A 12,920-nucleotide genomic window follows, 5' to 3' on the forward strand; every position below is an offset into this window, starting at 1 on the left:
TGTGTAATGCACAGTCTGGGTCCTGATCATACAGCAGGATACACATCTGTGAACTGGAACCACTTAAGAACCAGGGGAAGGTGCTGCCATTCTTATACTACTTGGAGTAAAAACCTCAAGTGTGTCTAAGACCCCCATTAGGCTAGTGAGCAAACATGCAAAATCCAAGAATAAGAAAATATAAACCTGGAGATAATTTGCCTTGTCCCTGTTCTGTGGATCTTATGGTACAAACCATTAATAACCCCAAATGAGAGAGGCTCAGATGCCCAAGGGTTGGGATTTATCACTATGCTCCTTTACAAGGCCTTAGGCAATGTTAGAAATCTCTTTTCTGGCACAAATAATTGCAGTCTTGTCTTGGTTTATGAGTTACTTTAGATGTTATTTTCTGCAATTTCACATATTGCCAAAACAAAGAGGTTACATCTGTTTCATTTAAAATTACTAGTTCAGGCTTACAGCCAAGCATCAAACCAGTTTTGAGGAGTTAGCAGAATTAAGCAGTGACTTATTCCTTTGCATTTCAAAAATGCCTTTAATTTTATTACATTTGTCGATGTAAGCACTAAAGTTTTAACGATGGCCACTCTGAAAAAATCACCTCTCAGAACACTGTTTTCCCAAGTTATGAAGTCTGTGATAAACGATTTTAAACAGTTCTGAGCTGAGTCTGAAGCCACAATAAATGATGTCTTTATCTTACTTTGCACAGTAATTACTGTAACAACTGTGACACCATTGTTGTCCACACTACAGGGAAGTTATAATTCAGTTTTAATAGTTTAAAACAATGCTTTGTTATAGCAATGACATGGTTGTTTGTTTTCATTTCGTGTGTTATATTTTGGAATGCACAAATAATTTATTTAAATAAAGGTATATACAAATATGACGAAGGAGAGAAACTCTACAGAATTAGGTACAATGGCTGCATGCACTGGGGATGACTCTATGATTTGCTTCAGAGGTGTGGAACTGAAAACTAGGAAAAGTTCTGAAGGTGTGCTGAAAATCCCATCACCACATCGAAGGGTCTTCATACCTGCAACACATATTACAAATAAAAATACCACATTAAACACATTTTAAAGCCCCCTCTGAAAAAATTCAATGTTAAAACTGCCTCAAACATTCATTAATAGCTGCAATGAGAAATATATATGCGTTTTTGCAGCTGAAAATTGTATATGTGACTCCAACAAAAACAGATGCATTATGAATTGCCAAAAATCTGTACTTGATTGTAAAAATTGGTCCCAGAACTTGCCTGTACATCCTGCTAGCCTGGTAGCACATTTTACATGGCTGAGACTAGCTACAAAGCTGCCTTACACCATTAAATAGCACCTAGTGAAATTAAGATAGAAAACTATGGTATGTTGTGATACAAATTTCTCAAATATACATTTTTCACACTAACTCAAGAGTAAACAACTTCCAAAGAGAACTCACTGAGCCAAACAAAATCACAACGCTGTGATTAAAAACCTTTAAACAAAACCCAAGTTCAAAGCCACCATCCTAAAATATTATTGTGGCATTCCCCTGCTCAATATCAAGTGTTTGAAATGTATTGAAAAGGGTGCTGAAGGCAGGATTTTATCCAGAGATCCTCTGCTTGCAAACAGATGTTTCACCTACACAGGAGGAAAGGAAACAAGTAGGAGAGCATGGAAAAAGACCAGGAGAAATGCATTTGCCATCATTTTTCCCATCTAAAAGCACATCAATTCTTGACTAAATATCTAATCTGCCTCTGCAGTCACTGGAGAGACATGGGCACATTAGAGGGCAACTGAGACTGTGCCCATTCTAGGAAGGAAAGCTCATTCTGGAGTAGCCCACCCCTCTGATTCACTGCAGAGGCAACCTAGATGGGTACTTCATAATAGATACCTGGTTTTTAGAGGCAGCATTAAGAGATATACAGCCTGTTACTGAGTATTAAACATTTTCTCATCACTCCACAAGACAGACAAAATCAGAAACATGCCATCTCACACATTGCTGTCATAAGAACTTACTTGTACTCAGGTCAAGGCACCTCCTTTTTTTTAATCTTTAACTTCCTATTTTGCAGTAAGTTTCTAAAAGGATCTCTCTAAATTTTCTCTATATGGTCAGACATACACCCAGACTAGAACATCTTTTGGGGCGTATTTTAGTCAGCAAAAGTGAAATGTCAAACCAGGCCTGTCAAGCTGAATACAATTAAGTCATTTATCATTATCTCAGTGTTTAGTTACAAAGTTCAGTTCCCACAAACTCCTGAGGTATCTCTCTCTGTCACTGATTCACTTGAGTGCAAATTACATTTGCCTCATAGCTAGCTTTTTGGGTAGCTATTTCTAAAACATTTACTTAATTTAAATTTGGAATAATAGCAGCCTGCCTTCCATTCATTCCTTCAGCCTGGCTTCCTTCAGGAAGAAGGCTTTGGCAGCCGTGCTGTGTGTCCAGCTGTCCAGCCTCTCCTCACTTCCTCCCCAGCTTTCACACCCTTTGGACAGTTTCCACCAAGTCAAGGGGAGGCACACTGATTTTAGAGATGTTTAGCTCCTGATATGCCATGAAACACAGGACTGGATAGAAAGAAAATTTAATTGTGTCCTCACATGGAGGAAAACGTTGGAGTGGGCTTCAGAATCCATACAGAGTTTTATCCTAGAAAACATATCCATAGGAAACTAGGCATCATTGTTCCCAGTACTCCCATAACTGTCAGCAATGAGTGAAAAATACCACACTCAGTTTAAAGTGCTGTTACAGGGGGTAAGAAATAAAAATCTGCTTCTCATCAATTCTTGATCTTAACTGCAGACTAGTTGGTTATTTTGCTCATGAATTTTTGCTCCCTGGTGTGTTATAAATAGCATTATTGAAACAATAATAATAATCATCATAAAGTTTTGTGATGAAGGGGTGAAAATTACAGAGAGTATTAGACTATTAGGGAGATATATTCGAGAGTATGAGGACTAACTACCCTGTGTGTTGCCTCAAATTCAAGACAGTGGAAATTTCCCATTATGTGAGGGCTCTCCCTTGTCATTACCAAACACAAAATAGTCTAATACATTTCACTGCACTCCATGCAGTTTTTCAGATAAGCATCTACAGAGAAAATTGCATCCCCACAGCTGTGGTTAGTCATCAAACCATCAGACAAGGCTCTCCCTACACAAAGAACTGCAGGTCTCATGAGCAACCTCCCTGGATGGCAGTAGGAATTTTGGGTCACCTCTCAGTCTCATGACCATGCCCTAAATTCAGTGCTACAGGCTGTTATGTTTAAGTACTCAACTAGTCTAGTTGAACCTTTGCAGGGCACTTGTTTGAAGACTCCTGAGAAGACAACTGCATAAAACATTTCTTTCTGCAGTAGAAGTATTGGCAGCAAACTTACAAACAATCAGTAAAGGCTTAAACTGAGCTCATTCATGCTGGATTGTGAGTAAAACCAGCATCTTCCTTCATGAGACAAAACTCTGCCTGCATCTTACCTTTTCAACATAATTTTCAGCTGTGTAAATTGAAGTCACTACTACAGTATCTTACTTTATGGCTAAATTGTCATTACCTAACTATATAAATACATTAGGTACATTGGAAACCCCAGTGTTGTTTGAAACACCACTATTACTTCAGCCTAGTGCAATGGAAATAAAAAGGCCTTTTTTCCCCTTTGTAAAGTATTTGATACAAACCAGTGTGAAATACTGTATTTTAAAGAAAAGTCACTGCTGTGCATTTGTGTATGAGTTAATATATGTGCATATTTGCCACTTACACATCTTTAGAGGAAAAATTTAAACTTGTGTGAGCAGCAAATGAGTAGCAAGATGTCATCTCTGGAGCTCTAATATGTAAGGAATCATCTTCAGACATCAGCATATAATTCTATGTAAAAATGCCAGGAATGAGGCAAGCATCGTGGGAGTGCTTTCCCTCCTCTGAATGACAGGTATAGCCTGCTCCCAAAATCAGCACGTGAGGAGTTTGGACTATATGACACCTGATAAGGCACTTCTTGCATTCATAGATGGTGTTATCTCTTGGGGAAAAAATGGAATTAAAGGTTTGGCTTTTTAAGGACATGATTAACCAGCTTTTGGTGGTTTGTTTTCCCCCTATGAATCATATTTATTGATAACAAATGAAACTGTTAAATCCAAATGAGCTCTTCATACATACCTGGATCTAGGAATGTTTTCTGTGCTTTCCCTCAACAAGAGGTCTGAGATCAGTGTATCTGGGCTTGATCTCTTTCCATACCTGAGGAAAAATTTTTAAAAGTTACATTTTTGTGTATGTCACTTATTACAAATGAAGACTGAGCACAGAACCATTAGTGATTTTTTTCTTTTCAGAAAAAAAAAAAATTAGCAGACATAAATACCACTTTCCAGCAACTTTAATTTGCTTTAGCCATGTGAGCAAATGTATATTCCTATTTTATTTCTATTATTTTTCTATTATTATTTTACACTATTATATTGAGAAACTCTCAATATTTCTCAATTTGATGGCTGCTCCTGGGTATTCTAGGACCTTGCACCTTACTGGTGAGAGCATGAAGGAAGAGGGAAGAAGCTGTGCATCATGTGACTTCCAAGCATGTTGTTCTTGCCTGGAAACCCAGTTCCATCATCCCATGAACCTTCCCATTGGTTTAGGTTATACTTATCCTTCATCAGAAATTCTGCAAGATTTTTTAAGATAGCCAGCACATTTGGAGCTGCCCAACACAAAGCACATTAGTTTGCAAACACGGAGCTATCTTGAACTCTGGGGCTATGAGAATGAAAACTTGCTTTTTCAGAGTTCTTCAGCTAGACAGGATATCAGGGGCTACCTTTGTCCTTTATTTACACAGCAGCTGGCTTTCTATTTGCCTTTTTCTTTTTAATCCTGAATACTGTACATCACTTAATACTTAAAAGTATTGCAATTTCCATTACTTGGGAAGGAATTCGATCTTTTTTCCTGGGAAAACAGAAGTGGCAATGAGCAGCCTGCTTACATGACTACAAGGATTCATTAGCCTAAGAGTGATACCTATGAGCAAACACTCCCTCAGTTGGAAAGAATTAACAGCACAGTTTAACTTGTGTGTGCAATTTCATCCTGGATCACAAAGTACATTAGCAGCATTTGTGAATGCTGCTTGAGGGAAATTCTGATTTCAGAAAAATCAAAGGTGTAGTTAAGTACTAACATTATATCCATTATTATCATGATGTTTCTCCAGTGACCCCAGTCATTCCAGTGGTTTAGATTGGGAAAAAAAAATTTTAAAAATATCAACCCAAATCTTGCAAACTACATTTTAAAAACCTAAGTTTTAACTGTTGAGTGCATTGTTTGCACTTAAAAGGGGAAGCATGTCTAATTTTTCAATCCTTTTCTTCAATCCTTTGTGTTTTTACATTGATTTAATCATTTTAGTGCATCACCTGTGCTCCAGAAAGACAAAGCATCAGTTCCAGAAAGTTAAATTTCTTAATCTGAGCTGACTGAAAGCAGGTTTTTGAAAAGAACCAGCCAGACACAGTAAAATGCTATTACAATAGTGCAATCAGGCATGGTGCTGAATCAAATACCTTGCACTCCATCACCACCAAGGGATTTCTTTCTTTCTAGTTCCCTGCTCCGATTAATATGGATGCGACCTGGACTTCAACTGAGGAGGAAGCTAATTTTCTGTTATGTTAAAGAAACTGATTTAACAAATCAAAACTTGCTCTAGCACCTCACACTTGGACAAAACTCCCATTAATCTCTCAGGAAGTTTTGCCTGAATAAGAAATAGGCAGCAAGCACCCAGAGTGCAGAGATTCACCCAAATAATGACAACCACTATGTTGGGGAGATACAGATTTCACCTGAGTTCCTTCAGCATCCTGGCCACTCCATGCCACTACCTGTGCTGGATGGACCCACCGTGCCCTCACACAGCAAAGCTGCTCACAAGGTGTTCACTGACTGCAACCAGCTGGGCTGCCCAAAGAACATCCATTCTTGCTTTGTCAGTCTCCTCTCTACCCCATCATTTTGCCCCTGGGAAACATCCATGCTACTGACTTACTAAACAGGGGTCACAGACAATGTCTTTTTCCAGATGCAAATTCCTGGAGACCCCTTTGCTCCAACTGCTTCCTGCCTTGCCCCTTGGTCTGAGGTACACATTTATCAAAAATCATGGCTATTTTAAAAGACTTAAAATATCATGATTCCAAGCCAGGTGAAAACACCTGGTCAGTTTTTATACTCCATTTGAGACATCAAGGCCTACTTTGGGGCATGCTGATAAGCCACAGCTCCAGCTGAAATCAAAGAGATTTAAGGAGAAAGCATACTTATTTTGAATAAGGACACTATGTCAGGCTCAGCAAAATCTCAAAGCTTCCTATGGAAACCTTGGTGTTAGGATTCAAATCCCATCAATGTCCAGTTCAGAAAACTGGATGTGTCTGATTCAGAAAATTGTCAGGAAACCAAAGCAAAGGGAGATCTGCTCCCGTGCCCATTGAAGGGTGTTGGCATGAGGCAGGAGCAGCAGCACTGCCCCAGTCACACACACTTCAATACACTCTCTGCCCTGCCTATAGTTCAAGCCATTTCCAGCAGGAATGGCCTGACTGCTCTGCTACAGCACTGAAGAGCCACAGATTCATTGAGAAGCTGCAAGTGACAAAAGAAAGAAGATAGCTTGTTAGCAAGAGGGAACACAGGTAGCACCAGATAGCCAGGGGAGGAAGAGTAAAGATGGACTCTGAAAAAAGCCTCCTGAACAGTGTGGTAGAGAGGTATGAGGCAAGGACCACATGACAGCTCAGGAAATGAAGGTGGAACTAATCCAAAGACACATCTGTAGAGCAGCAGTCTGCATCTGTGCTGGGCTCTCTTTTAGGTTATCTGGCACATAAGGAACAGGGATCTCATCAGAATCAAGGAACCTGAAACAGGTCTCATGATCTGCACCATACAAGCACCCATTTACCTCAGGTAACCTCAAAGGGGTATTAAAGCTGACAGGCACTGGTGTCTAAAGGTGAGATGGATCTGAAGAAGAATTTCAGAGGAGGGAGGGGGCAAACAGCCAGATGGACGAGGTCTGCACACACAAGAGGACTGAAGGATGGTCTGGAAGGAAGAAGCTCATTGAGCTCAGGTGAAGACTGGGTCACAGTAGCTCAGAGGGGAATGGCACTCAAATGCTTGAGTCAGGCCAGAAGCAGAAGGCAGAAAGATGAGCCTGGAGGGGGCAGGGAGGGGAGTGGTGGTATTTATAATCAAAAAAACATCAAACAAGGCAGGGCAGATGAACCTGAAGGAAAAAAAACATCAATCTCCTCATCCCCTCCTTTGCCAACATGTTTTTACTGCTTCACCTCGCCAGCTACAGGCACCAGGCTGGGTGAGAGGCTGAGCACAGCTTGCTCACCCATCCGCAGAAGGAGCAGGGTGAGCCCCTGGACCTCATCTTCTCTCTGTCACAGGGCTCCCAGCAGTACCATGCACAAAAAACAGATACAAATCTGTGAGAAGAGAGAAAACTTTGAGCACATCTGCTGAAACAGACCAATTATCCTTAGATCAGTCCAAAATGCTTCAAAAGTTATTGATTCATTTTGCAAGTGACTGCATCTCTGCCAAAGCAGGAAACCTCCAGCAGCTCAGTTAAGCTTTTCAAATGGAGGTGTCAATGGCTTTATTTCTAGGCTGTTAATTCACCACAGTGGAAAAACAGCACACCTTTTTGGTTTTCTAGTTAACCTGCGCAGTCAACTTTTAAATGTGCATCACAAAGTTGCCTTTGGAGTGCTTTTTTCTGCAAACTTCCTTGTACTTCCAGGTCAACTTTGTCCCTTTAAATACAAGGATGGGTAGGAAATATGAGGAAAATCAAGAACAAAATTTAAATTTTATCCACCAGAAACAATAACTATTTCAGTTCATTTCCAAATCCACACAAAAGAATGAACCTGGTTTCCCTCTCTGAGTTGTGTACTTACAATCAATAAAATCGGAATAAAAGCTACACAGTCAATACTAAAGCAAGCACACTGGGCACACACCAGAAGTGAAGGCTGAACAGAACCAGGGAGGGGTGGTCATTTGGATTTGGGATTTTTTGTTTTTAAATATGACTTTGCTTTGGACAGGAGCCACCTTTGAAAAGGGAGATGAAAGAAAAAAAAGACAGGATGAGACACCAGCCTGGAGATCCCATGGCATGCAACAGAAAACAGCAGAGACAGAATTAGAGGATTGGATTATTTTAACAGTAATCTAGACAAAAGGCTATTTTTTTTGAGTGCAGACTGCCCCACAGAAGCATGCCTCACATGTGAGCCAGTTGTGAATATTGCTTTAAAAGTTCAGAAGCAAAGAACTGCATTTCTATCAGCCCCTTCACCCATCTTACGCTCTTAGGGCAGTGGCACACAATGTTAGGGGCTTCTGGGAAAGCTCTCAGTTGCATGATAGCCACCCTTCTAATTTAATTCTTCTAGAGGGAAAAATGAAAGCCTAATTTTAGACCTCTCATCTGGTCTTGATATTAAACAATAGATAAATATGTCAAAGCTTTTCTGTGTCTATTGCACGACCTCAGAGCAAACGTCTATCAGTCCTACAGCCTAACTAGACAGATGATTTTTTATCAGAGAAAATGATTTCTTTATAATAACTTGGCCTTTTTTTTTCAGGCTGAGCCTTTACCCATACTTTAACAAGCATGGTCAACACAGAAAGCCAGTTTAGAGCCAGAGAGGCTTGCATTCACACTCTTTGGGCTTGAGTTCTTGATCTTGAAGGAAGTTTTTGTTAGGGCTAGGGGGTTTTTGACACTAGCAGCTGCATGAAGTAGCCTACAAACCACAAAACATCTGGACTCTACATGTCCACAATGGACACTTTTTCTCACCACAACCTTCACTGGAGTCAGTGGCAGCAACCAAAGTGGGGAACTGCTCCTTGTGCCCTGTCTAGCTGTCTCCAGCTCCCAGTTATCTTTCCTTTTTGGGGTCCCTCCCTGTGCACGCTGTTCGTGCTCCTGCCTGCCAGCCTGTCTGCGCCAGAGCTGGAAGAGGGTGAGAGATCAGGGGCAGCACTGACACCCCTGCCCCTTCTGCCAACTTGGCTGGTGGAAATTCAGCTCCGGACGCGTCGGCAGCTCAGGGCTTCAGGGCACTGCTCTCTAAAAGGAACCTGTGCCCCACTCTTTCTCCGCGTCCTTGGGGGAAACAACGAGAGACGCCCAGAGCGAGGGGGCACCCCACCTTCCTCCCCTGAGCCTCGCCAGGGAAAAAAATAGCCCGAAAGCGGGAAAGGGAGACGTCTGCCGTGCCGCTCTGCCTACCTCTGCCTGGTGATGAGGTTGATGTAGTGCCTCAGCGCCGAGTAGTATCTGGCCATGTCCTCTGCGGGGGCGTCCTCGCCGGGGCTGTCCGGTTTGGAGGGGTACGCCTCTGCCAGCGTCCCCAGGCAGACCAGCAGCGACAGGGCGAAAGTCAGCACGGACACCCACAGCCTCACGGTGCCCTGCATCTGCACGGCGGGGCGGGATGGACGAGAGCTGCCGTCAGCACCTGCCCCGACGGCGGGAGCAGCGCGGCCGCACCAGCGCAGCCCCCGACCGGCCCGGACAGCCCCGCGTCCCCGTCCCCATCGCTGTCCCCATCCCCATATCCCCGTTCCCGTTCCCGTCCCGTGCCCGCCCCGTCGCGGCACTCACGGCGGCGGCTGCAGCGGAGCGGCTCTCGGCTGGGCGAGGCGCGTCTGCCCGTGCGTCGGGGCTCCCGAGTGCGGGCTCCGCGCCCCGCCGGCCCGCTTTAAGGCTTCCCCGGCAGGCAGGAGGGGCCTCGGGCGATCACGCCTCGCCGGCTCCGGTCCCCCCCGCCCCGCTCCGCCTGCCCCTGCCCCGGGAGGGGCACGGCGGCCGCGGCCGGGCGGGGCCGGGCGGCACCGAGGGGGCGGGCGGTGCCGAGCCCCGCGCAGCCCCCGCACCGCCCCCGCCGCCCCGGGAACGCCACCCACGGGCTGCCCCCGGGATGTGCTCCCGGGACCGATCCTTCCCCGAGTGTCGCGGAGCGGCCGCGGGAGCCTGGCTGTCTGCGGCTGTGGAGCCGCCGTGCTGCCCGAGCTGCCCGGGAAAAGGAGCTCTGGGGACGGAGCTGGCCCCGCACCGATGGCACGGGAGGGACCCCAAGCTTGGGCTTTGTAGCAGTGGTGCTGCCGGACACAAAGCCAAGAAAGCAGGACGGTTTGGGACAACCAAAAGTACCAAATCAGTGCCACCGGCTCAGACATCGTACCCAGTAAATGGGTAAATTAGAGACTCACACACTGGTTTGTGTTGGAAGAGACCAGATAGTTGGAAGAGACCAGATAGTTCCAAACGCTTGGGCCATGGACAGTGACACCTTCCACTATGCCAATTGCTCAGAGACAAATCTAGTGTGGTTTTGGGCACTTTCAAGGCATCCACAACAAATCTTAAGGCTTAACTTCCTAGGGGACTGGCAGCAGAGCTGCAAATCTACCTCCCTCTGTACCTACTCTGCCCCCCTGTTCTGGCTTACCTTCTGAATATCTGTTCTAAAGTTGCTTTATTGTTTAAAGTTGCTTTATTGTTTAAAGTTGTTTCATTTCTGTGCCTGAGACACAGAAAACATCTCACCCATGCCATGGGATCACAACAGCCTTTCCAGTCACTGTCCTGACCCAGGGGAACCCCTGCTGAATCTGGGAGCTTGTCCTAGCAAACGGGACTACTGACTGTCAGACTTACACGTCTCCTGAACCGTGTCCAGATCTTAGTCAGTGGGGAGAGATGTGCACCCTGACAGTGATCTGAGCCTTCATACAAAAGAGATCTGAGATAAGCAGTGTGGGGTTCTTCTGGTAACACACCCTTCACTGATGGGAGGAGCAGCCTGGGTGACTGGGCTAGGCTAGACACCTGACCACCAGAGTACCTGAAGTTGGATAAGATTAATCCCCTTCAAACAAAGCTTCAGAACTTGTCAAAGCATTTGGTAGACTTGGAAAGTAGCCTTACATATTAGTAAAATAAGGTTAATTCTTTAGAAACAGATAATTTGATTAGCATCTTGACTAATTCCAGTTGGAATGACAAATCATGACTCTCATCATATCCTACTTTTACTTTAATTTGAAAGCAAAATAGCAAACACCCGAGTAAGAATATTTGATATACTGACAAAAGGCTTCAAGATATATTCTAAAACTATATCATTTATTAGCACTGTTACTAACTTCTGTAGTTATTATCGTGTGCAGTAATGGTTTTAATAATAATACAGCAGATTCTGGAAAACTATATTCAGTTTGCAAAAGCAAAGCCAGGAACTGTTTTCATCACTCCAGGAACAGAATCTCAACATTATCTGAGGAAAAAAACCAAACAACCTAGCAAATAAATGGCTCTTGTGCTGTGCAGCTAAGCTCATGAGACTGTGTCTGTTTCCATGCATGAAAGCAAAGAAAATTCCAGAAAGCTTAATGTCAAGAGGTATTTTGAAATCCTCATGACTCCACAGTGCACTGACCACAGACCTAACAGCAAGACTACAGGCTGCCTTGCATCACCCACTGAGTGAAGAATTTTAATGCGTGTGAATAATCTTCCATGCCACAGCCAGCAGCTCTAGCTCCTAATTTCTGCAGATGTGTGCACAGGGTGACATCACATCTTACAAAGTGGCCTCACTGCATCCCCACGCTTCTGTCCTCCCACCAGCACACTCCTGCACACTCAGTGCTCACGTTGTCCCCACGTCAGCTCAACAGATGCAGCTGATGTGACAGCCAGATGCCTGTGATACTGCAAATGCTCTGAAGAGCAGCTGTGCTCTGGCTCCATCACTTTTCCTTTGCTGTGCTGAATCCAATACAATGCCTAAACCAAAGCTTGTATTGATCCAGTTTATCAGCTTTTATGGGGCGTGGGGGACAAGTGGTGACAGCACTGGAGATTAAAGCATCTGGGAAGGTGTGCCACAGTCACAGCTCTCACCTGATCTCTGCATGATTCGGGCACAACCATCTCCCACCAGCTCACAGAACTGGAGCTGACTGTCTCACCATTAAACTCTTTCACCACCCATAACTGAGGTTGCTTCTCTCCCACCAGCACTACTCTTTCCACACTATCAGTCCTCAAGGCAGTCTAAGGAGGAAAAAGCCAACAGATTAGCAGCAGAGCAAGAGAAGCACAAAGCCTGGTGTCTGCACACCCACTTGGGCTGAAAGGAGCAATGACACTCCCCCATCCCCACATTCCTTGCTCTGTGTGTCTGTATTCCCTGGTGCAGCATTATGTCACATTGCCACGTCTTGGCACAGACCACCACCCAGGCAGTCGGCATCTCCAGAAACTCTGGACAAATCCCTTCTCTTTTCCTAATGATGAGGTACAAGGACTAAGCCTCTCCCTCACAGGAAATGATTAAGGAATCACGCTTGCTAAGTCCTTCTACAAAATTCTGGGTCTGGATCAGCACAGTTTGCTTCACAGCACACTGTGAGGAAAACTCTCTCTCTAATGCAAAAGAAGGAATCAATTTTGCCTCCCATATTAGACAGCAGATCCTGCAACTGAAGGCTGTTCAGCAGGATCTGGGGAGAAATTTTTTTCCCTGGAGCAGCTTGACCACATCAACTCATTTGTGGTGTTGTGTTTTCCCTTTGGATGAAGTGGCTTGTGCTGGATTTGGATCCTGAGTGGCCTAAAGGTTTATCACATGTTAAACTTTGCCAGCCCCACTGCACCTCCAGGAGAGCACTTCTTTCCATGCAGTTTTGGCATTTAATATGGGAAGTCCAGAACACTGAACCCACGATTTTGAATACCCTGCTTTCCACAGTGCCTATTTCTGTAACAGTAT

At 44.3% G+C, this 12,920-nt stretch overlaps 1 protein-coding gene across 1 annotated transcript; it reads right to left on the reverse strand.

Annotated features, from left to right (window-relative positions):
* Positions 1-1,020: 1,020 nt before the first annotated feature.
* On the reverse strand, positions 1,021-9,558 carry NPY (neuropeptide Y; the record flags this gene model as incomplete). The annotated part of the gene is made up of 3 exons (XM_084207086.1): positions 1,021-1,045; positions 4,198-4,278; positions 9,371-9,558. The coding sequence occupies 3 exons, from the start codon at positions 9,556-9,558 to the stop codon at positions 1,021-1,023; spliced, it is 294 nt and encodes a 97-aa protein (XP_084063212.1).
* Positions 9,559-12,920: the final 3,362 nt, after the last annotated feature.

This window comes from Fringilla coelebs (assembly GCF_963513975.1).
Source record: "Fringilla coelebs genome assembly, chromosome: 1".
NCBI lineage: Eukaryota > Metazoa > Chordata > Aves > Passeriformes > Fringillidae > Fringilla > Fringilla coelebs.